Below are 24449 nucleotides of genomic sequence, written 5' to 3'. Positions count from 1 at the left end.
TTATGATAGAAATTTCTCAACAGCTTCAAGGAACTCTGTGGACGAGCTAAGCCCTTCCAAGTCCAGCAGATTGCCTTTTTTGTCACGAAAGTGGAATAATTCAGTCTCTTCCTCTTCAAGTTCCTCTCGAAATAGGTCAGTCTCTGAGGTAGGAATGATGATGATGCGAGGGACTATATTGCTAATAACAGAGCCCAGGACTCCATTAACATGACCTTCTTGAGTTGCAGTCTGCGATGAATCTGAGTTTCCTCCTCTGCTGACACAGCTGTTATTCAAACCAACAGGCAGAGAAGCTGCTTTTAGGGAGCTGGCCACGAGTGTTGCCGGGGGATTGTGTGGGACTGACTGCCCAAGCACCTTCTCCAAACAGCTGGAGGAAAGCGAAACCTGGAGCAGAGACATAAGCTTTAGTGTCATACAGCATAGGACTATGGAAACCAGTATTTGAAATATTCACTACCACAAGTCACTCTTTGAGTCACCAGTCATATTTTCTAAACAGTTGAATCACTGACTAGAAAGAGGGAAAACCAGGATGTGTTAACATCTACAGTTTGGAAAGCAGGATGTTAGATGAAGCGAAAGAAGACATGCTCAAATATCAGCAGACACCAAAAGGAAAAAAGCAGCAAAGAAAAACCCATTCCTGTATCTGACTTATTTTATGTTTAAAAAAACCCACAAACCTCCACTTTTAACATATCTCAAGGTACTGGATAATTGTACTTCTCTCTCTCTCATGGAAAAGATCTCAGATAAGACTCCAGCACACTGTATTCTTTCTTTGCCTAAAATTTCATCATCCTTGTGACAATCTCTATCATGGTGTCTCTAAATGGCTCCTGATACTGCCTCAGGGTAGTGGGCGGCTTTGCTTTCATAGTTTGGACAGTACTTCCACCAAGAAAGAAGGTAAAAACAGTGGCTGTGCTTTTGCTTTGTTAACCATTTCCCATCTGCCTATTTTGAGTGAAATCTGATTTCTAACTTGACCCTGATGGCAACTCCCCTGTGACCTTTCCATAACCAGAGTAAATGAAGTAAAAGCTTTGAAAGTGTTAGTTAATATTTAAATACAGCTGCAATGGAAGGCACGAGCAATCAATTTCAGCTTGCTTTAGAAAATGACAGTTAAGGTTATAAAATCACTGTGCCAGATATAGAGAGAAGTTAGAAGTCTCTCCTTCCTGGGGGGAAAAAAATCCACAATTAAAGTAAAATACAGTTTTTACTTCATTATTATGTGTATTCCCATGAAACCTAATGGAGCTCAGGGTACGACTAAGCTTTATTGCTATAACACATCTTTCTGAGTTATAGTTCTATATATTTCTCTTAATACGGTTGTAAAGTGTATGAATTAGTTACACTGAGTCTCTCCATAGCTTGAGTTTCCCGTAGTAGCGTTGTAAAATTTTTCCTCTATTGCAGATATTCCTGTTCTAGTCATTAACCTCATTAATTCAACTTTAGTCTTCTTCAAGCATTCAGGTATAATTCCCATGGATTTATAGGGGTTTGGTGCTGAAATATCTTTTAAAAACATTAGACCAGATTCTAGCACGATTACAACCCAGCAGGGGCTGAAATCTTGTCTCCCTTTGTCTCTACCTTGTCTGTAGCCTGTGATATTGCCTAACAAATTAAATGGTTCCTTAACTCAAATAGGGAAGATATTTTTATTTTTTTATGTTTTGTTTTTTTTTTTTTTAAGATTTAGGGGTCATCTCAGTCTTAGCAAGTAGCTTGGCAGAAGATGTTATTGCATATCGCAGGTCTAGTCGAATTTTACAGAAAAACAACCCCAAATGTTTATTTCTCGCATTTTTTTTTTAATTAAAAATCTGAATTTTTAGTCTCTCTCTCTCCTCCTATTCCCCTCTCTGTCAGTCTGGGTTTAAAATTAGATAGTAGAATATATTGAAGCGTTGTGTAATTCTATTCCATAAAGAGGAATTATTTACCAACCCCTATTGATAGTGATTTCTCCAGCTGCTGTACCTACTCAAGTGGAGGGAAGCACAACGTGCTAAAAAAAAAAAAAAAGTGGTTTAAATCAACCTGACAGAGAAGAAAAGTGTGTTCTTCCAAGACAACGACAAAAATAAAACAAAAAAACCCCAAAACCTAAAACCACTTCTCCCCGCTTCAAGTGCTGTTTTTAGCACAGCGGAAGAACAAGTTTCTTTTGGATATGGCTTAGAGGGTAGGACACCACTTCCAAGTTGGGTTTCTTTTGTAGTTTTCATGCCGGGTAATTCCCTTGACAAAACCTGGATGCACAGAGCCCACTTGGCAACTGTCCTTTGAAACCTATCTTATTCTCATAATATGTGCCTACATTTTAAAGCTTCCAAAAAGACCTCTTCACTGCCACAGCAGGTTTCCAGGTGTCAGTCTACACCAAGTCTATTACCATTCTAACTAGCTGCAATAAGTCGTGGGGCTAGATCATCACTTCATCGCAGCACAGAAAACTCCTGTGTGTTTCTACACTCTGGAAAGCACCGAGCCCAGGACACTGATTGGCTTTTTTACTTTCACTAGAGGGATGATTTTTCTTTTTTGACAACCCATCTGCAACTGTGCATTAAGCAGACCTGTTCTCAGCCAGTGAAAAGAATTTAGAGGTACATAAATTTTTCAGATGTTGTTGAGATTGTCGTCTTAAAGAAAGCAAAAGAAGTGTAAGATTCTTTTCCTAAAAAAAAATATTTTGTTAAATCAAAAAATTACATGATCCTTCACCAAATTCACACTTGCATTTCCATAAACGAGCATTTTTGAAAGTGCCGTAACTGGAATGCAGTCATACACAATCCAGTAATGTTATTAAAACCTTATTATAAATATCTAAAAATGCAGTGGGGTTTCTTTAGCATTGGTTGGGTTTTTTTTTAAGGATAAATGGGTGGCCTTATAGTGAAGCACTCTAATTGAGCTTGACAAATAAATATTTATTCTGATAGAATGAATATTCATGCGTTTAGCTAACACATGAAGGAGCTTCACATCACACAGGAATCTTTGCTCAAAACATTGAGAAAGGCAAATAAGGCTTTGAATACTCAATGTAAATAAACTCCACACATCTCAGTGAACACCACTGAAAGTCTCCACATGAAGGTACTCTGTTTAAAGGTCGTTTACAAAAATAATCCAACAGACATCTTTCAAAGATGAAGTATAGTGTCTGAGCTTTTTTTGGGGCTACAGAGTTACTAAATTGCAGAATTCAGAAATATTTATTGTATTGCTGAACACTTTTATGCAACTACCTTAGATTTATTTTCCTTCTACTTCCTTGTGAGATCAAAAGCCGGTGGTTCTCCAGCACCTGGAGACAATCTGTTGCCTTTTCCACTCACCTACAACTTTGAACACACTGGGCTACTGATGGAGGGCAGCAGAGGTGGGTAGTACATTTGAGCCCATGTTGCCTGACACTATGTTTGAAGCCATTATTTTTCCCTCAATATTATTCACAGCAGTTATAGGAAAAGATCAACGTTGCTTAGGACTTCATCTTAAGAAGACACACATGAAAGAAGACAGGGCAGATGCATGCAGGAGCCAGGTCATCGGATGGCTGGAAATTTCCAGAACAGCTCCTGCTTTAAACTATGATGTCTCTAGACAATTAGCCTCAGAGCTGGAAGGGAGCACAGGGGACAGAAGCAGATGCTGTAGCTGCCCAAGGTGTGCGTGTTTGGTTACACACACTAGAGTAACCCCATGAAAAGGTGCCTCCATCAAAAAGTGGGTACTACTCAGTCCAGCCACAGGCAGGGGGTTGCAAGTCCTTTCTTTTCTTGAAAATGCAACACCAATAAATGCTTGACATAGTGCCACTCGTACAAATATTTGTTTTGAAACTGCTGATGCGGATCTGGCAGAAGCTGGCTCATGGGTCACCTACTGCTCCCACCCTCAGCAGTTCCTCAGGGAACTGAGTGCTCTTCAGCCACATGACACCAAACCTCAGGGGTTTGGGCAAGGACTGTGATGCATCCACAGAAGATGCGCTGAGTACTCACCATCTCCTCTTTCAGTGGGGGAAGGGTGGCAGCTGCCAGATTCTCCCACACTTAGGGAGAAATAGGAGTTTCTTTCTCGTCTTCCCCCTCAACAAAAATAAAACATTTTAATATACACTGAAAAGATAAAAAAGGGTGGCTTCTATCACGTCGAACTCCATTTTGCAGCCCTGACTTTTTAATAAAAGGAGGCTGCCACAATGTAGACACGAGGGTCAGGATGGGAGGAACCGGAGCTGGGGTAGACAAACATGCAAACAAGTCAACTTCTTACATTTGATGCTACTGACTGCTTTAATGCAGCTTTAGAGCTATGGGCGGATGCTGGCTTTCCAAAAACAGGCAACAAATCAGTAAAAAAAGTTTGTAAGGCATTATTGACATTCTAATTAGTCACAAAAAAAAAAAAAAAGAAAGAACAGCAAGGCTGAAGAGGACATTGGAATCAGTATAAATAAAGCCTACAGATGAAAGAGATCAGTATAAAGGCTGAATTATTATTCCAGAGATGACATACTGTAGCAAGATTAACAATAAAATGGAGAGCTCCCAGCAGTGACTTTTTCCTTACCTTTTCTGCAGTTGCTGCATCATAGCTGCAAGTCTTTGGGAGCAGGTCTCTCTTCTCTTGTTTCACACTTGTTGAGAAAGAATGACTTCGGCGAGGCTGCAGTTTCTTATGAGCTGGCTCTACAGGGTCAAGATCTACATCACTCCAGGTCTAATCACAAATGATGAAGGATTACACAAAGTTATATCCTTTCTCAAATTCTCAAAGTTCTCAAACTGTAGAAGAAACCATGCACGCTTACAGAAAACTAGAGCTGTTACAACACAGGTCTCACACTCAAAACTTTCCTGGGGAGAGGCTTGAATTTTAAACTTGTCACTTACCCTGGAATATTTTTCTGAATGAAAAAATGTTTGAAATAATGAAAAATTGTTTAATCTCTTTTCACCAAGATATTTTTCACTTTTTTTATCTCATTGCTTGTGCAATGCTTATAGCTGCATAGTACCTGAAGTCTCAAGATGGGAGCAAGTACAACCAACATGTTTAATATGGCTTACAGCATTCTGTGAGACCATCAGTTGGTACAAAAACATGGACATGCACAGGCCCAAACCCACATTTGTATACATCCCAGCTGGATACTTAGGACACCAGGGGCTTCTCAAGCCCCATGATCTTGCTGCTTCTCCGAACTGTCAACAGTGGATGGGAGGCAATGGGTGGACTCCACACTAGTTTTCCAAGAGCATGCCAGTAATGGAGTACAATCACAGCATTGCAACCATGCCATTCCATTTACAGACTTGGGCAGCGGCCATCCATCATCCCTAACTTTGTGGTGACTTTTTGATTGAGTATCAGTGATGAGATCATTCCGCGATTTTCCATACCAGCTTTTAGATACAGATAGATAGATAGGTAGGGCTCCACACAAGTGGGAAGCTAGCGCATAATTCCACTGCATCACCTTGCTCATACATCTATATCTTGCCACCTGTCTATTTCTCCTCCCTTGTAGAATTATACTGTAAATACAACTTTATGTGAGTCATGAATTTGCTGGCTCCCTACACTAACATGTACATAACACATAGAAGAAAACGTTGGTGGCAACAGACGCATCTTTTACAGTGTTGATGGTGTCATTCTTGCTCGTTTGTACTTTATTGGAGCATTCCAAAATTTCACTCAGTGCTGCTGTCATGCGAGAGTCATCGTGCTTAGCTTTTATTTCAGCACCTGCTGTTTCAGCTAAAATCTGTACAGCTGCACTGAGCTGTCAGTGGCCCCAAGAACAAGTACCTTTGGCTGCATCAACCCAGCACAACACGGTGCTGAGCATTGCCAACAGCAGGTGTTTTATTTGAGAATCCTAAGCCGAAGTTGTGCCAAAGACTGAAGCCTTTTATCTGCATTATCCCATCTCTTTAAACAGCAATCCCAATCACACACACACAATAACCTGCTAACCCCAATGAACCAAAACCAAGTAGTGACCAACAGTGAAGAACAGAAAGCTGCTTGGAAAAGGATGGGTGATTCAGCAGAAATTATCTAATTTGACATCAAACAAAGGAGTAATGAGGAGAGAATTTAGGAATAAACTTTAAGTCAAGGAAAATTAAAGGGTAAAAGGGGCAAAAAAGGTAGGAAATAAGTAAATGAGGAGCCTCCCCATTTTAAACTATGTCAATCTATTTCCACATCGCTACACAAGCCATCTACAACCAGTGAATGAAGCACAGCATAAGCAGACAAGTAGTCCTCCCCATCATCTCAAGGGGGATACAGATATGTGTGGGTGTGCTGTTTGCTCAAGCTATTAAGAAATTCCAAATAAAATATACTTTTTTTTTTTTTTAACGATAAGATATAGACATGTTGCATATACTAACCTCATATTGCAAGGATGATCTGGGTATTTTACAGTTTATGAAATCATCAGAGTTGATATTTTCATGCATCATTGAGTAATCAGTGGTCTGTGAATGGAATTAAATCAGCAGGATAGATTATCTCATTTTCATTTACATTGCAACAGAAATATTTATGCATTTATTTGTATCTTCAAGCGTCAAGACAAACGCTAAATTTCATAGCCCGCACAAAGTGAGTCACTCTTTTTTTCCCCTATCTCATTAAGGTCTTTTGCCCTAATACAGCAGCAACCAGATAAACATGAAAGTGTCCCCCACACCCTGAAGACTATGAGAGCCTAGGCAAGCAAATCTGGGAATCCTCATGCTATGTGGTGTGTTATAGCAGTGGCACACTCCACAAGAGTCCCACCACACACTTCAAACTCACCTGGGCTCAAATCTGAACAACAGTAAGCTAAAAAAGGCTTCGCCTAGGCTGAGGCCTTTCACTCTTCTATTTATTGTTTTATTTTAAAAGAAATTCCATGCTAGACATATTTTACGAAACACTATAGAAAAAGCTTGTCACTTCTAGACCAGGTCTCTCCTGAAAAGTAGCTTTTCCATTGCATAGTATTTAAACATCTGCTAATTTTGAATGACAAAACACGCCTCATTTAAGTGATTTCATGATCTTTAATTGTCATAATTATTACTTGTCTGTAATACAGTAACCTGTAGGCTGTCTACTGGTAGGTGGGAATGCTGCTGGGATACTTGATACACAGTCACAAGTGGAAGAGGATCCTTGTCCCCAGACAGTTCACAACTTCACAAGCTGTATGGTTGAAGCTCCCCAGTAACGAACAATTAGTCATTTGAACTGGAAGTCTACCTGATGCAGCTGCATAGTTAATGCAAAATAGAGGCAAAGTAACCCGTCTTTTGTAATGGAATAATTTTTGTTTCCTTAGGGATCAGGCAGTGAGCCTTCCCCTCGGGCGCTTAGAGTGGGTTTTTTGTTCTGTTTTTTGATGTCACAGCCAGAAGGTCTGAATTTTGTGTCAGTACCCTGGGCCCTGTGCTAGCATTGGCTGGGACTGCTTGGTTTCCCAGTGAACAGTGCATTTTTCGCTCAGGTGTGTTTGCTTCACTGTCTGTCTGCCACGAAAGAGTTCAGACGTCTCCCTGGTGCTGTTGTCTGAAAGGAACAACTTCCATTCTCCAGCAGAAACTTCAGTGCAAAATTACGTTGTTCAAGAATGGCGCACTGCTCGTGCTGGTTTTCCTGGTGGTCCTAGATTCATTTCCAAATCAAGGGCCCCAGTCTTCCCAAAAAACACTCAATGCAGTTACAATTTCATTGAAACTGAGCTCCCTGGCCCAACTCTAAGCGACAGCACCCTGAAAGCAGCCTGCAGGTTACAGCATGCAAATAATCGAGCGCCATCCTTGCTCAGATCCCTGCCACCTGGCTCAGGAGAAGAGCCAAATGTTTGCCACTCAGTCTGTCACAGTGATTTATACCTTCGTGAAAGGTTACCAATGGCAGCCGTCACTCTGGGAGGTGTCATATACCCAAGCTGTCGCCAGGAGGGCCAGCCCCAGCCCAGCCCCTGCCATCCTGCCATCCCTGCCCCAGGAGCTGCCTTCCCCGCACCTCTGCAGGCAACGCTGGCTTCTTGTGACTTAGAGAGCAGGCAAGGTCATGCCGAGAGGGGCTGTGAAGAGTCCCAAGGGATTTTTTTATTTCTGACTCCCTCAATCCTACTGCCATGAGACCTGATTTCCATTTAATTCTGCTTGGTTGGGAAGGAGAGAAAGGGCTCACTTCACCTTTTTTCACCTCGAACATAACACAAACCGGTAGGTTACATGTCTCCAGTTTCTAACCTGTGACGTTTCCCTAGGAAAAGACTCCATGCTGTAGGCAAGTGCTTCTTCACACTATGCGTCAGTCCGACCACCAGCCTTACCGAGACTTGGGGTATGTTGCTTACAAAACACCCCACCTCACTCCAGGTGCAGGAGTCTTCCACTCCTCATGGTTAAAATCCACGGAAACAAATCAAAAACTCTCCTGTCTTACAGAAAATGGACTTCCTTTTGGAATAATAAGACAGCTTTGGATAGGTTAGAAAACTCTGGATGGGAGACTGTTTTCCTGTCATCCAGGCTCCACCAGAAACTGAATTATGTAGCAAAGGGTGGGTATTATATACAGCACATAGGAAATGCCTGACAATGACTCTTTTTAGTTCACATTAAAGACTTAACCTGAACATTCATGTTCCAATAAGCATCTGAATCATGCAGATATGCTGGTCCAGATGCTTTTTCTGATCAGACATCATCGTGCATGATGTCTCAGAAAGGTTTTGCAGAAACGACCTCGCATGACCCCCAAAAATTTAGCTACCTCCCCCCTCTTTTTCATTCTCTAATTTTTAATATGTATTTATAGAGACACTTATCTTGGGAGTCAGAGAAACATTATACTCACTCTTCTTCATGGAAACAAGAAAAGACTTACAACTTCTCCAGTGGAAACTGACGAAACGCAAGTGCTCTTGGTCCTGCCAGTGAGAGACTGATGGCTGGAGAGAGAGGTCCTGAAGGACGATTCATTTATGGAGCCTCTCAGGAGGTCGTTCTTCGATATTCGTATTAGGAACCTCAAGCAGGGAACAGCATTGTGGATGGTTTTTCTGAAAGAAAAATGGCGAAGAAAAAACAAATGGCACATTGATGACGCGGCTTTGAAAATCATGTGGTGAAAGTACTGTCTCTTTCCATAACCTCAGCACGCCTTCCGTTTTGATTGAGGAGGTCTTAAAGACTACATGGAAACAGCATGGTGCATCTAGTGGAAACTACTTAACAGGCTGAAAGGAAAATAGCAGGTGGCTTCTGGGCCTCGAATCAAAACACATATGGATGAGCTGCATGGAAAAGTAGTAAGAATTGAAAACATCTTGAAGAGCACAGTTGCTTTTGATTTAATTAAAAAGTTGACACAGAAAACTTTCAGGCCTTCTCTGTGCAAAGGCGCAGGAAGAGTGGAAAAAAGGAAGGAGGAGAGGGCTAGAAGAATCAGATATTGCTGTTTATTTGTATCGCAGCAGCTCCTGTAAATTCCTATCGGAAATTAACACCCTGTACAAGTACAGAGGAGAAGGGTGATCCAGACCCCAAAGAACTTAAAACCTGCCTTATTCATTAAATAATAATCTCAGTAAAGGTTGTGTGAGTCCCTTATTTCTGGCCCCAGCCCTGCCCCGCCATGAAGCAGAAGTCCCCAAGAGCCTCCCTTGAACGATGCCAGCTGGTCTGCTTCTCACTGCCACCAAGGAGTGGCAGGGTGATGCATTTGGTATAACACCTCCCCACTGCCTCCAAATCCATTATTTCATCCCAGCAGATGAAGCTAATACTGGCACAAAACTAAATGAAGAAGTCAACAAGCGAGGTAGCAACAAGATGTATGGAGAACAACTGATAGGCGAGACCTACGGATCAGTGGATGACGGTAGTATATTGACTTTACACTGAGGTGCAAGTCAAGTGTATGTATATTGCAAAATCTTTGCTCCTATAGTTACCAGGTTTGTTGAATAACTAGTACGTTTTAAATCATCATTTCTGTTCTCAGAAAAGATCACATATGTTAAAATCTCAGAAACCTGGTTCTGGAACTGCAAGATGGGCTTACTAGTTTGCCAATCCAAACAAACAAACGAGAAAAAACAATCAAAAAACCCCAACTCACCACCACCAACCCCCAAGATCTGGCACCATCACCACTCTCAGAATACCAGACTTCTGCATGTCTTTCCTCTCTAATTTCAAAGACTACCAAACAAGCAGCTCTGTGCCTACAGTGGAGACAAGGACTGAAGAAAGCTTTCTGCCCACACCATCATTCCTGATTTTGCTGAGATGCCTGCCGCTGAGCTGGCAGAGCCCCACAGAGCTCCTTAGGAGTGCAGGAGGCTGCCTGCATAGTATTGGATAAAAAAAAAAAAAAAAACAAAACCAAAAACACTAATGTTGTGAAGAAAATGAAAAGTTTTGAGGATCGGCAAGAATTTACAGGGCATGAGAAAATACCAAGCCCCTGTAAGTTTGTTTTCATATTGAAGACCTCAGGCTGGTGCTGAAAAAGCAGCTGCCAAAAAGAGGGACCCACGCTGGAGTGGTTCGTGAAGAACTGCAGCCTGTGGGAGGGACTCATGTCAGAGAAGTTCGTGGAGACCCGTCTCCCGTGGGAAGGAACACCACGCTGGAGCAGGGGAAGAGTGTGAAGAGTCCTCTCCCTGAGGAAAAAGGAGCGGCCGGAACAGCGTGTGACCAACTGACTGCAACCCCCATTCCTGTCCCCCTATGCTGCTGGGGGAGGAGGTAGATAAATCAGGAGAAAAGCTGAGCCTGGGAAGGAGGGAAGGGGTCGATGAAGGTGTTCTTAAAACCTGGCATTTTTTCTCATTATCCTCTCTGATATGATTGGTAACAAATTGAACTGATTTGTCCTCAAGTGGAGCCTGTTTTGCCTGTGACCATAATTGGTGGGCGATCCCTCCTTGTCCTTGTCTTGACCCTTGAGCCTTTTGCTGTATTTTCTCCTCTCCAGCCCACCAAGGGGTAGGAGTGAGTAAGCGACTGTGTGGTGCTTAGTTGCCAGCTGGACTAAACCACAACATAATATTTTCATTTACAATCATTGTAATGCACCTTTTTACTTTTTCATTGCTTAAGGTAACGAAATCCCACAAAAAGACTGATCTGATTTGCTGGGGTGTTAAGACGCAGTGACAGCAACTCTCTGTGCGAAAAAGCATCTTGCTATGGTAGTGGTACATCACTGGTTTGAGCCATATCTGAACTCTTTACATCCTGATATCTACACGCCTCTTTCTATAAAGATTTGGAAAATAACTTAGATTTAACTTGGTTCAGTAGTTCCAATACAAAATGGCAATTAATCCCCTGCCTAAACCCTTAAGTCTTGGGCCTGAACAGGCTGGCCCGTTTATCCGTCATTGAATATATTACTTTCAAGGCATAACTTGAATTATTAGAAGATTTGGAAATTATCCAGAAAACCTATCTTTACATACATATTCATTATTCACTCTTCAAGCAAAATTGATTCGGCCAACATATTTTCACCAGCTGACTTGCTAGTGTACTGTAGCTGCTTTTTCAGTTTTAAAACTGCACGCTTGATTCATCATGAGGGACCCAATATTACTTCTTTTCCTGACTGGATGACTCCCAAGTCTATTAAATGTCTTCACAACAACTCCATAAACACTTCTCCTGTTGATATGTCTAGAAATACAAATGAGGAAGCAGGGGAAAAATAAAACAAAACACTTTTTAAGAGAGTGTCTGAAATCTTGTTGTGGACTCCAGCCTTTTTCTTAGTACAGTTTTACTTAGAAAAGCCGATGTTGTTAAGAAAAAGATTAATCAAAGCAGCTCACTATATAGTATCTGCTTTGAAAACACTCACTTGACCTTGCAAAAATAATATAAGAAATCACTGAACACAGTGGCTTTGGATCAGAAAAAAACACCATGTTGATAATGTGTCAGCCAGCCATGCAAAACTTCTCGTTCAACTTCTGCCAGCCATCAGAGACTAGTCATTCTCCTATTCTAAATTAAAATGCTCTGCAACCTTCAAAAAATAAAATGGACTCAAGGTTTTTAAGGATGCAAAACGGTATTGCTTACGATAGCAGACATTTTCAAACAAAATACACGTTTTCACCATTTCTGGGTGTATTTCCACCAGCCTTCTGAGAAACTTCAACTATTCTTACAATCACATCATCATTTATCAGACATTCAAACAACGAATTCAATTTCCAGCTCCCAAATCCTAGTTTTCAGACAATGTAGTTTAGCAGCTTTTCCACTTTTTGGGTGAGACAAACCTCATACTGACGCCTAACGCTGCCATCTAGTGGCATTTATACATTTATCATATTTATCACCACAGCATCCCTGTGTTTCGTCCAAACTTTTGACATAGCGTCCCTTTGTGGTAGATATGCTTTGAAAGACTTGCACAAAAATCTAGAGATATGCTGAATAGCAGTTCTGTAACAGGCATGTCTTCTTTTATATAATAAAGTATTTTTCAATGCTAATGTTTCAAAAACACATCTACAGGTACACGAGGAAATTACAAGCTCTGAGCTGTATCTTCTGCGCGAGGTATAGGTTCTTTCAAGTATACTGCTGTGAGTTCCTAAATGTTGGGGAAGGCTGAGCTGGTCTCTGGAGACCAATAAGGATGCTTCAAAGAAGTTATTAAAGGAGATGATAATGGACCTTCTTCTGCAGAAGGAAATGTTTCTGATTCTTTGAAGAAGTGTCTATTATGGTATATTAGATTATCATTATATTCACTTAGTGTTGTAGGTTTCTCATCAGCGCGACAGTATGGAAATCTTTTTGTGCAACACATTGTTACCTTTCTAATCATCTACTCGTTGGGAACAAGTTATCTTTATGCTCTCTACCCCTTACCTTACTGCAGTCAGAGGGCCAAGATATAAAGCAGAATTCATACCTTTCAGCTCAGAAACTCATTCACTGGCTGTGAGAGACTTGAGAAGGAAATAAAAAGGCACCAAAGATCGGCTAACCATGCAGCTTATTGAGACTGAATAATGTTTGAGATTTTGTTAGTGAAATTCTGCTGGGTTGCCACAGTGTTCTGTTTTAAAATGCACAGTAATTAACATCTGTAATAACAAATAGAATTAAAGCGTAGTATAATTTGCTTATGAAGGCATAGGTTCAGAAATATTTCATATCTGCAGTTTCAGAGAAGTGATCAACATTACATTTTGCCAAATGAACCCTGTTAGTGTAGTGTCAAACTTAAGTCAAAGATAATATTTTTTAAAAAGGTAGAGAATGGAAAGTCTTTTCCCTGAAATGACTAAATGAAACAAATATGAAAACAACCTTCAGAAGAGACTTCTTTACTCAGAGTATTTCAGAAGCATCTGCTGTATTTTTTGAAGGCAAAAACTCGTTGACCCAAGTTAGCAAGCCTGCTACTGAAAAAGCAGTATTGGAAAACCTCTCTCATTTGCAGGGATCTCTGTCTCGATTATGGCTTTCTACAGCTCTTGCTGTGCACAGAACTTCTATGAAAATGCTGTTTACTCCTCACAGAACTTCTCTCAAAGACCCGCAACTTGTTTACATTAGTACTGAAGAGAATAACTTAAGTGCTTCAGAAAACCAAACTTCAAACATACGCATGTATAGCTTCTGAAATTGGTGATGATGCGATTTTTGAGCCTCGCTGGATGGGGTCTATTAATCAGAGAGCACTATTTAGCAAATGACCCTGATATGGCAAAAGATAACCCTGAGCACTGTCTCCTCCTATGGTCAGTCACAGTGTTGTGAGGCTCCACAAGACAGAACTGGGTTGTAAGGGGAAAGGAAAGTGAAGGGAAGGACCATTCCCCTCTGTTGGCCACCCCTGAGGCCACTTCTGGAGCTCCACGTGCAGTTTGGGCTGCCCTGTACCAGGTGGACACAGTGCTGGGTCTGACCACCTGGATTCCATCACGGGGCGGTCAGGGCACAAGCACGCGCTGCACAAGGTGAGCCTGAAGGAATGGGGGTGGTTTGTCCATTGTAAAAAACACATTTGCATGAACAGTTATACACATACCTATAAGTTTACTGTACCTGTATCTTGGGTGAATTATTGCATAGATGATGGGGTTGTAGATTGCAGAAGCTTTGGCAATAACTGCTGGCACAGATTTAGAATATGGTGTTAGGGTGTTGCCTCGACTAAAACAAAGCAAAAACATTACATGCAGTTATGCCATGCATTAATACTCAATTACTAAAGCATATTACTCTTTTTGACTGTTTTTGTGCTGTGATCTCTTGATAAGAAATACCCCTGAAATGTTAATTCATTCAAATGCAGTCTTTGCTCTGATGAAAGGCTTGCATTTGGCAGTGTGTACTTGGTTTCATTCATTTGGAGAAGATGAAAAACATGCAATTAATTAGTTATCTATTTGAGCATGACCAGGAACACAAAGAGCCACCTTCTCTGTTTCTATGCTAGGCAAAAAAAACCCAAAACAATTCCATTTGTAACCATCTTGAAAAATGGAATGATGATAAAAAAGAAATCAGAATTGAACCTAAAAATCTTTCAGCAGCAACAGCCATGTCAATGACTCAGTTGCAAATGCTGCAGAAGGAAGAGAGGACTGGAAGTGGTTTGAAATCAATATTTTCCTCTTAAGGTCCCACAGTCACATTATCCTGCACACGTGATCAACGTTGTGCAGGATAATCATAACCAATATCATAGAATCACAGAATGATTTGAGTCAGAATGGACCTTTAAAGATCGTCTAATCCAACCTCCCCTGCCATGGGCAGAGACGTCTTTCACTAGGTGAGGTTGCTCAAAGCCCTGCCCAACCTGACCTTGGAATCAAGAACATGTAATGAGAAGACAACAGGTCCCTTTGGAGCGGAGAGTGGTTGCAGGAAGACAGGAGCTCAGGGGTGGAGATGTGGGAATTTAACCTCTTTTCTGCCCTCTGTCAGAGGCAGCAGTGTATGGAGGAAGCAACAATGAGGAAACAATGTATACCAAAAATGCAGATAGAAAGTCATAATAATTTTAAAACACATGGACGAATAATCCCTTTCCTGGATTTATCCACAAGGATATAGTGAAGCAAACAATATCACTTCTATTGTAATAACTATTTAAAAGCCTTTCAAAAGGGAGATCTGTTTCTTGTGGGTAAAAATAACACATATTTATATTTCAGAATAATCCATGCTTTTTAGATTATGTTTCTACCTACCCTGCCCAGGCAATCAAGGTGACACAAGCATATGGAGACCAGGACAAGACAAACACAATGATGACCACAAAAGCAATTTTTGCCAGTTTCCACTCATTCTTCATGGACTGAGAGAGATAGGATTTCCGGCTGCAGGACCCCAGTTTTTGAACATCTCTGTGAGGTGTTAAAAATACAGATATGTCAGCAGGAGGGTGAAAGAGCAATGCATTCTCAGCAACATGCAAAATGAAGCAGATTTCATCTTTCTCTGCTCTAACTGTTCTTTTGTCCTCTGATATTTGGAAACTCTAAAAGGTAATTAATGTAGTAAAATGGTCCCAGACGCTTTGGTTTGAGCTTCATCTGCCTGTGGGATTGAGACAGAAGAACTCCTGGGACTATGGGACAGGACCACCATGTCCTTATCCTGACAGGAGGAGTGTTTCGGGTTTGAAGCGTGAAGAAATTGGTGTCCTCTGCCCTTTGTTGTTCTCAGAGGTGCAGCAAGCAAAGGCACAGCTGGATGCAAACTCAAATCTGATGCCTTTTCCTTTTCAAGGGAGAAACAGTTTGCAGAAATTCCAGCTCACAAGATAATACGTACTGGAATACCCTGACTGTTCTGAGGAACCTGGCCCCAAACGCTTACAGGGACTTTTTTTTCCCCTTGAAGATTTATTCACTGGATAAGAGTTTTTTTTAAAGGGAGAGTACAACAGGCAGTTCTAATACTTTTGTTAATAAACGTCCCATCAAATTCTCTTCTCACATCAGACAAACACCCCACAATTTATTCAAAAAACAGTTTTATATGGTCTAGCATTTTACATAGTTTAGCATAGAAGTAACAATATTCACATATCAGTGTAAATTAAGATATATTTCAGGCTGAAGACAGAAATTACCAGCCAGGAGGGTAACAAATTGCTTCCAGGTGCTCTGTGAACACACTCATAAAATGAGTTTACAGTATTAGTGAGCAAAAGGCATAGAAAAATCTTGTGGCCATACACAAAGCATAGTGAGAACCAAGAACAGAGTTCAGTCAGAACTTCAATTTAGGCATACAGCTAAATATGCTTGTAAGACCAGAATTTAGCCTTGCAAAGCCAAATTACTTCAACAAGTGCCTGCAGGTTGGTGCAGTGTAAAGTCATCGGAGCTGATGACACTGCGAGCAGCAGGAAGGACTCACAGCTCCGGCTGGTGTTGGATCAGACCAAAGATAAGTCGTGCTCATTAGGAGAAGAATAACTGACAGAATGAAATTACTTCACAGATCTAACACCCTGCTGATTTTTTATTTCAAATATAGAGCAAGAATTTGGGAAAAAAAGTGTCCTAATAAGCATAGTCAGATATTGTGTGTGAAATTGTGATGCTTGAGTGAACCGCAAGGTTTTCTGGGATGCCTGCCTTAAACAAAACTGTCGAAAAATATGAGGACTGCTATGTTTACAGAGCAGTTCAAAGGCAGATGATGCCTCCATTGCTACAGGCTATTTGTCACCCCTTGGTGCTGAAAATTGTGCTGAAACGAATGCACAGGGACCGTGTTCCTGGTATTGCAAGTCTGACACATGAGTAATCCAAACTATCAAATTATCTGATAAACTATTAATTACCACACTCTGGGATAAGATTAGACCCACCAGAGACTTCTTTCCCTACTCCAAAATGCATACATCCATTCCAGTTTTTATATTGGAAAAATATTTCTCCAGTTACAGTTATTAATGAACTGCCACTTTATCTCCAATTTCAATTCAGATTAATTTTTGATTCAGATTTTTCTGCAGCTGAAGAAATTGAGAAAACCTTCTAATACTAGAAAAGAGAGATTTTTGTATTTCAACTCCATTACTTACCTGCCAGTACGTCTTATGGCCAGGAACATAAATAAATAGCAATGGAATATTATTATCAGGGGAATAAAAAAAACAGAGCAACATAAAATCATGGTGTAACTTCTGTTTGCAGGGGAGTAGGTTACGTAGTCCCATGTACAGGATATCATCAAGCCCTCAGGCACATAGGAACCTGCAAAATACATGGAATGCTTTATTTACACATACACCTAAAGATTGCACAGCTGCTGATTCAACAACTAAGCACTTAAAATAAACCCCGTACTGTATATATAGTCTTCAAGAGCTATGCTGGCCATATTATACTTGTGGTCTGAGAAAGCGAGTGCACATGTGGAGAGGAGGTCTTGACTGCCAGACTCTCAAAACCAGCTAATACTACATCTACAATATGTTTCCGCACGACATTCTTCTCTCTAAACTAGAGAGGCATGGGTTTGATGGATGAACCACTCGGTGGATAAGGAATTGGCTCAATGGCCGTACTCAGAGAGTAGTGGTCAACGGCTCGATGTCCATGTGGAGACCGGTCACGAGTGGCGTCCCTCAGGGGTCAGTGTTGGGCCCGGCCCTCTTCAACATCTTTGTCGGTGACGTGGACAGTGGCATGGAGTGCACCCTCAGCAAGTTCGCCGATGACACCAAGCTGTGTGGTGCCGTCGACACGCTGGAAGGGAGGGATGCCATCCAGAGGGACCTCGACAGGCTGGAGAGGTGGGCCCGTACCAACCTCATGAAGTTTAACCAGGCCAAGTGCAAGGTCCTACATCTGGGTCATGGCAATCCCAGGCACAATTACAGACTGGGTGGAGAATGGATCGTGAGCAGCCCTGAGGAGAAGGACTTGGGAGTACTGGTGGACGAGAAGCTCAATATGAGCCGGCAATGTGCTCTTGCGGCCCAGAAAGCCAACCGCGTCCTGGGCTGCATCAAGAGGAGCGTGGCCAGCAGGTCGAGGGAGGTGATTCTCCCCCTCTACTCTGCCCTCGTGAGACCTCACTTGGAGTATTGCGTCCAGTTCTGGAGTCCCCAACATAAGAAGGACATGGACCAGTTGGAGAGGGTCCAGAGGAGGGCCACAAAGATGATAAGAGGGCTGGAGCACCTTTCCTATGAGGACAGGCTGAAAGAGTTGGGGCTGTTCAGCCTGGAGAAGAGGAGGCTCCGGGGTGACCTTATAGCGGTCTTCCAGTACCTCAAGGGGGCCTACAAGAAAGATGGGGAGAGGCTGTTCAGGAGGGCCAGTTGTGATAGGACAAGGGGTAATGGTTTTAAAATAGAGCGAGGTAGATTCAGGTTGGATATTAGGAAAAAATTTTTTACCATGAGAGTTGTAGAACACTGGAACAGGTTGCCCAGAGAGGTGGTGGATGCTCCATCCCTGGAGACGTTCAAGGCCCGGTTGGATGAGGCCCTGAGCAACCTGATCTAGTTGGAGATATCCCTGTTCCTTGCAGGGGGGTTGGACTAGATGACCTTTGAAGGTCCCTTCCAGCCCTAACGATTCTATGATTCTATGATTCTAATACAACCTGGGAGTAGGGAGGAAGAGGGTATCTGCACTACAATAAGTGCAGATATACAGTGTGACAACAAGTCGTCAGCTGGTGGCTAGAGAACTTATCAAACTGAGAACTTATCAAATGACTCACTTTTTCATACCCTAAACAAGGCAAAAGCAGACTATGTAGGGAACGTAAGAAGAGAGAAAGTAGACAACATACTCCACCCGAGGAGTGGAGCCACACTCCATCCCAGCGAGTACAGCCACACGACAGCGATGATCTGCATGGTGCGTTTCTTTGAAGTCCACTGTATGGATCGTAGGGGCTTAGTGATCACAAGGTAACGGTCAACAGAAATAGCTAATAAAGTCATCATGGAGGTTATTCCGAAAAGTGCCCCACAGAAAGCATACAAGTCACAGCCTAAAGCAGAAAATGGCAAAGTCAGGGATTTTCTTAAAAGACGCACATTTTCTCTCAGAGCCTGACATAATGAACCTCCTATTTTTTCCTAGCTCAGGACTTCTCTGCTATTAAGAGAATTAAGGATTTTCTTAGCCTATTTCGTAATTGTTAAGAATTTATTAGAAAAAAAAACCCCACAAATATTGACAAAACACAAACACATGTATTTAACAAATCCTACTCTCCATTGCAGGCTGCAATTGGGAACCTTTTGTCAATGGAAAACTGCCTCAAAGAAAATTCAATCTAATTAAAGTTACATTTTCCTGGACTGTTGCCCGATATATTGATCTTAACAGGCTGCAGCAGACATCCGTCTGCTAATGACAAATGGATGTTTTGAAAAATTACTTTTTGGTTTATGTGGCTTAAAAATGTTGGAGTCATTTAAATTTGATGGTTAAAAGACCAGCTGTAAAACATAGCTCCAGCTCCTGTATTTAGCAGCAGCACTTTAGAAATTCTGACAGTTTTTACATGAAAGAGTTTTTTCTTTTCTCCCCCCTCTTTGCATTCAGGCCTGTGCTAGCAGATGAGAATTTGCAGAGTTACACTGTCCCTATTTTGATTCAGAAACCTGTGTCAAATGATCGTTCATTTTCTGAGATCTTGCATCACCCCATGCAGTTATAGACAACAGCCCACTGGAAACGGGAGGCAGTCGAAATACCAGATTCAACCTTAAAGCAGATTTCTTCTAGAGTCTTTACAAGTAACCTGCAATTAAGGACCAAATCCCACTCAACCCAATTCAATTGCTTCATTTGTGGCAGCATGATAATCTACACTGATTTTATCTAAGGGGATGAGCAAGACTAAAAACATCCTCAAACTAAAGAAGAGCCCCTTCTGTGCTGCTAAATAATACATGGTCTCTGGGCTTGCTCCACCAATACACAACCGCTACTTGGCGCAAATTTTCACCCAATGATCTGATGAGCAGTACCAAGCAGAGCATTGAGCTTTCCAAGGAACTTGCTATACTCACATTTCAGCTATAGTTGGAGCATGCATCAGTTTTTATTTCTTGCAGTGGGAGAGAAAGGAGCTTAGATTTGCAGAGTCCTCAACTGACTATCGTTATTTAAATCTCTTAATTAAATACAAGATTCTTAGAAACATGCTAACGGATATCAACATGCATTTCTAAATAAAAACATTAACTCCCTCTAACTAACACAGAAAAAAATATTTACGATGTAATAAAACTTTTCTACCCATCTTCAGCCATAGCATCTGACCTTACAAGCTAAAGGGTTACATGATTACATGCTGATGTTGACTCCTTTCTTTCCAAAATAAGCCAGATGAAAGAATCAAACCTATAACACAAAAACATATGCCATCATGCTAACTAATGATGTCAAGAACCTGGGTTGTTGCTCAAGAGTCTTGTGCTGCTGTCTCCAGGGCATAAGCCAAGACTGTTTCTGCTAAAATAGGCTGCAGACAGTGTAGAGTTGGTGAGGTAGGAATTGGTGTTGAAAAGTACCTATATCTCCAAGTATCCACTCTCTGTGCAAGCTGTTGACAAAGCACATGGGTGCCTGAGAAGCCGACATCAGGAAGTCACTCACAGCCAAATTCATTATAAAGTAGTTTTGAGGTGTCCTCAACTTCTTGTTGCTTAAAAACATGAGAAATATGTGATTTTAAATAGACAAAGTGAACAGTTATATTTATAACTTCGCTTACTACTATAAACAAATACTATCCAGGTTGGAATCAGTGGTTACTTACAGTCAATCGATTGCAAATCATCAGTCAATTACTGCAGCTACACATGTAGTCATTTCAAAATGGTGACTGACAACGGCAGGGGGATAAAAGGGATTGTTTCCTCTTCAAACTTAGGAGAATTCCAGCTGTCTTGAAAAATATGGATTTGTTCAGGAGAAGAGCAGTTGCCTATAAGAGCAGTAACACTGAGCGTGTCCTGCGCTACACAAGACCAGGATCTGAAGCAGGTTACAGAGCCGAAGGACCTGCTTTTGGTGAATTTTTAAAAGCTGCTGATCTGAAGAGTCACCACATATTACCACTAACAAAATGATCCTTTGCAAAGCGCTACGGCACAAGCAGAGCACACACAGAGATTTGAAAACAATACTTTTGTTCATATACACCTCGTAAGAGAGAACAAAAGCACTCAGCTGCCGATGAACAGGCAACGTTAAACATCGCAACAAGGAGGGTGAAAGCAGCCACCAGTCTGCAAGCAAAGTTTATCTGAAGAAAACAAACATCACTTTCAGGTTTTTTTCCCCCCGCATCTCACCACCTAACGTAGTCTCACTTCTTAGGGGTATCTGGCATTTCAACCTCTCGGAAACTTTCAGCTGGTATTCAAGACTACGCTTGGCTCTGGCTAAGAGAAATAAAGATACTGGTAACATGATAAAGGGCCTCTCACTTTTACTGTTTTGTTTTGTTTGGGGTTTTTTTTTTTGTAGAACATGCCTTTGTTACTCCTATCAAAGCTTATGTCCCACTAGGAAAATTACAATAATTTGTGAGGTCAGCTGACCCAAATTTACTGCCACTTTTGAGGGCTATACTCAGAAGGTGTAACACTGAACTAGTGGTCCCTCAATGTAAACCACTGTATTGGTTGCGTGGCCAAGTAAACAGCTTTGATGGAGTTTGAATTCAGGGCTTTTCACAGTGTCAGGTACATATAATACAAAAAGAGATGACTTGGCACTCTCTGTGAGTCATGGGAAGGGAGCAGGATTTTATGAATAGCTTTGTTCTTGGAACCTGAATACAGTAACTCTCAATAGTTTGAAGTAGTTGTTTCTTTTCACCCAAATGCTTCCTTCAGTGTAGAAAGTTGACCTTCTAAGCTTCTCTGAGTTACTTGCAGCTAACATGAATTTCATTCTTCATATTAATAAATACTGACAAAGAAATTGAGAAATTAATCTCAATGCTGCTGCAATTCAAACAAAATCTTGAGTATCATAACTGCCTGCAACAGCTGGGTGAGAGGGGCTGCAGAGTTCACACCTTCACAGGTGCTTATCTGCCTACAGAGATTTTCCTACTTCGACAATTTAGTGCTTTTATTACATCAACTAAACCAAACAAATTTCAATAAAAATGGAGAGCTTGCACTGCATTTCAAAAATCATGAAGGTATCTACAGCTGCAGGGAATTCAGTGTCTCATATTAAAAGCCAGTTAATTCAGTTTAGTTATTCAAAACAACTAAACTAATTTATTCATCTTAAATGTTTAAGAATAAGAAACTAACACGTGGTTCATTACCCCACCAGTGCTTCTAGCACTGTTAGCCCCCTCCTCTGCGTCACCATGCATGATGACAGCAAGCAGTGAGCAAGAGGATTCAGAAATCCAGCATCACAATGTGGAGCAGAAGGTGGCTATTTATTTTTTTTCCATGAGATTTTTGCGTACTCTACGTGCAGTAGCTTTAGCTGTCTATTACACTGACAGAGGCCAAGAGAGCACACAAACTGACAAATCCTGTGATCTGCCTGAAGCAGGGAATACACTGATGGCATGAGCTCATTTCATGTAGCTCATTGCTTTCTTGGTCCTTCCAGGACATCTGGGTTGCTGGGAAGAACGTCAGTTTTTGTCAAGTATTTCTGCAAATTCTACAAGGTTAGTGAAGAAGTCTGCAAGAGGGAGACTGTGGTTTCTATCTATTTTAAAAGTATTAAACTCTTCTTTAAACTTTCAAGTGGAATTGTTTACAGAACAAGGTATTTATTTTCCTCTTTTCTTTCATTCCTTAAAACATGAGGAATTTACACTGAGGTTACCAGTGATGTGCGTGAATGCATGTGGGGGGGGTTGCACTTCTCCTCTCATTTGTTGCTATCAGCCTTTAATTGGAGGTTTAATCCAAGAGGAAACAAGTGCAGAACATCTGCACACAGGCACACGTGAACCTCAAGGCCAGTCAGATGAACTGTAAAATTAATTTTTGTACCTGTAAAACGCATAGAGAACTAGGAGGTTTCCGATGATGCCAATGGAGCCGATGATGAGCACACACGTTCCTACGGTGTAAAGGACGTAGTCGGGGATCTCTGCCTTGGTCACAGCGTGCAGTTGGGTGCCCATGTTCAAATTCTGCATGGAAAATAGAGAAAAAAGAGAACTTAGCCTATTCAGGATGCTTATCACATGGGGACACATGCTCAGCCTATTGAAGGAAGGCACAGCACTTGCTTCCACCGTTCATGCAAATCAAATACACATCTCTGCACTCTTTTCATATCCTCTGCTATCAAGTTTCCCCCAAACAGCCTTCATTACTTTATTTAACAGTACAGGGTTGTATTAAAAAAAACCCAAGCAAACGAACAACCAAACAATGAAGAAAAACTAGAAAAAATATTAAGGGAGTTACAATGGTGATGTGGAAAAGGCAAAGATGTGCTAGCACGAAACTTGCGCTGGGTAACTACTGCACTTTGGGGTGCAGAGCTAGCTGACAACACAAACTTAAGTTCAACAAGGAATAGCCCATCATACTTTGGTTTTATTAGGAGCACAGATACCACATGAAATACCCCAGGTCTCCCCAAGCTCCCTATCCATTGACTTACAGTGCTGCAAAACCTTGGAATTCCCCCTGGAAAAGGTAGGAGACCAGAGGAGCAGCAGGAGCATTGCCTGTATAGGCACCAATACATTAAATAGCCTTGACCTCTTTCACTGCCCTTTATCTTCAGCACATGAATAAAACCCCACCAATTCTCTACTTTTTTTTTTTTTTTAAATAAATTCAGATTTATCACTGGCTAAATTCAGCAGCAGGACAGCCTACAGCTAATCCACTCAGCTCTCATTAGCGTTATCAACGAGAAGAATCCAAAGTGCCCGATGGAGTTTCTTATTTACCAAGTCAGCAGCAGCCACGCAGAGTGCTCACACACGCGGTCAGATCAGGACAGGTCAGTCAAAGGTATGGCACCTTGTCACCGCTGAGGACCTGCTCCTCATCGCCACGCTTCGCCGCTGCGACGCTCAGTGATGTGCAGGGTGTGGGACAGGGCTGATTTTGGCCTGTGGGAGAGGAGCTGGGTGACAGAACAGGTTCAAGACGATAACTCTTGCCCCAGTGGTAGCATTTAAGTGGCTATTTGAAAATGATGAGAACAGTCTTTCCCCACCACTCCCCTGTTGCTAGCTCCTAATCTTCCATACTGCTGCTTCTCCTTTCCATCTTCTGTTATTCCTCGCTCATCTAGAAGTGCACGCAATACAGCTCCTCCCTTGTAGAACAGGCCTGGCTGTGGGCATTATCCCCTTACCCTTGCAATCCCACTGGGGTACTCCCCGGGGCCGGTGGTGTTTGGC

At 41.6% G+C, this 24449-nt stretch overlaps 1 protein-coding gene across 1 annotated transcript; it reads right to left on the bottom strand.

Annotated features, from left to right (window-relative positions):
* LOC104379571 (melanopsin) lies at positions 1–23207 on the bottom strand. The gene is made up of 10 exons (XM_086611561.1): positions 23074–23207; positions 20605–20738; positions 18867–19070; positions 17143–17314; positions 15293–15448; positions 14139–14246; positions 8947–9121; positions 6450–6536; positions 4612–4761; positions 1–390 (listed from the first exon to the last, which is right to left on the bottom strand). The coding sequence occupies exons 1-10, from the start codon at positions 23205–23207 to the stop codon at positions 1–3; spliced, it is 1710 nt and encodes a 569-aa protein (XP_086467687.1).
* Between the last annotated feature and the right edge of the window lie 1242 nt (positions 23208–24449).

This window comes from Tauraco erythrolophus, chromosome 5 (assembly GCF_009769465.1).
Source record: "Tauraco erythrolophus isolate bTauEry1 chromosome 5, bTauEry1.pri, whole genome shotgun sequence".
Lineage (NCBI taxonomy): Eukaryota > Metazoa > Chordata > Aves > Musophagiformes > Musophagidae > Tauraco > Tauraco erythrolophus.
The sequence above is the reverse complement of the archived record's forward strand: the minus strand, read 5'-3'. Positions and strand labels throughout refer to the sequence as shown.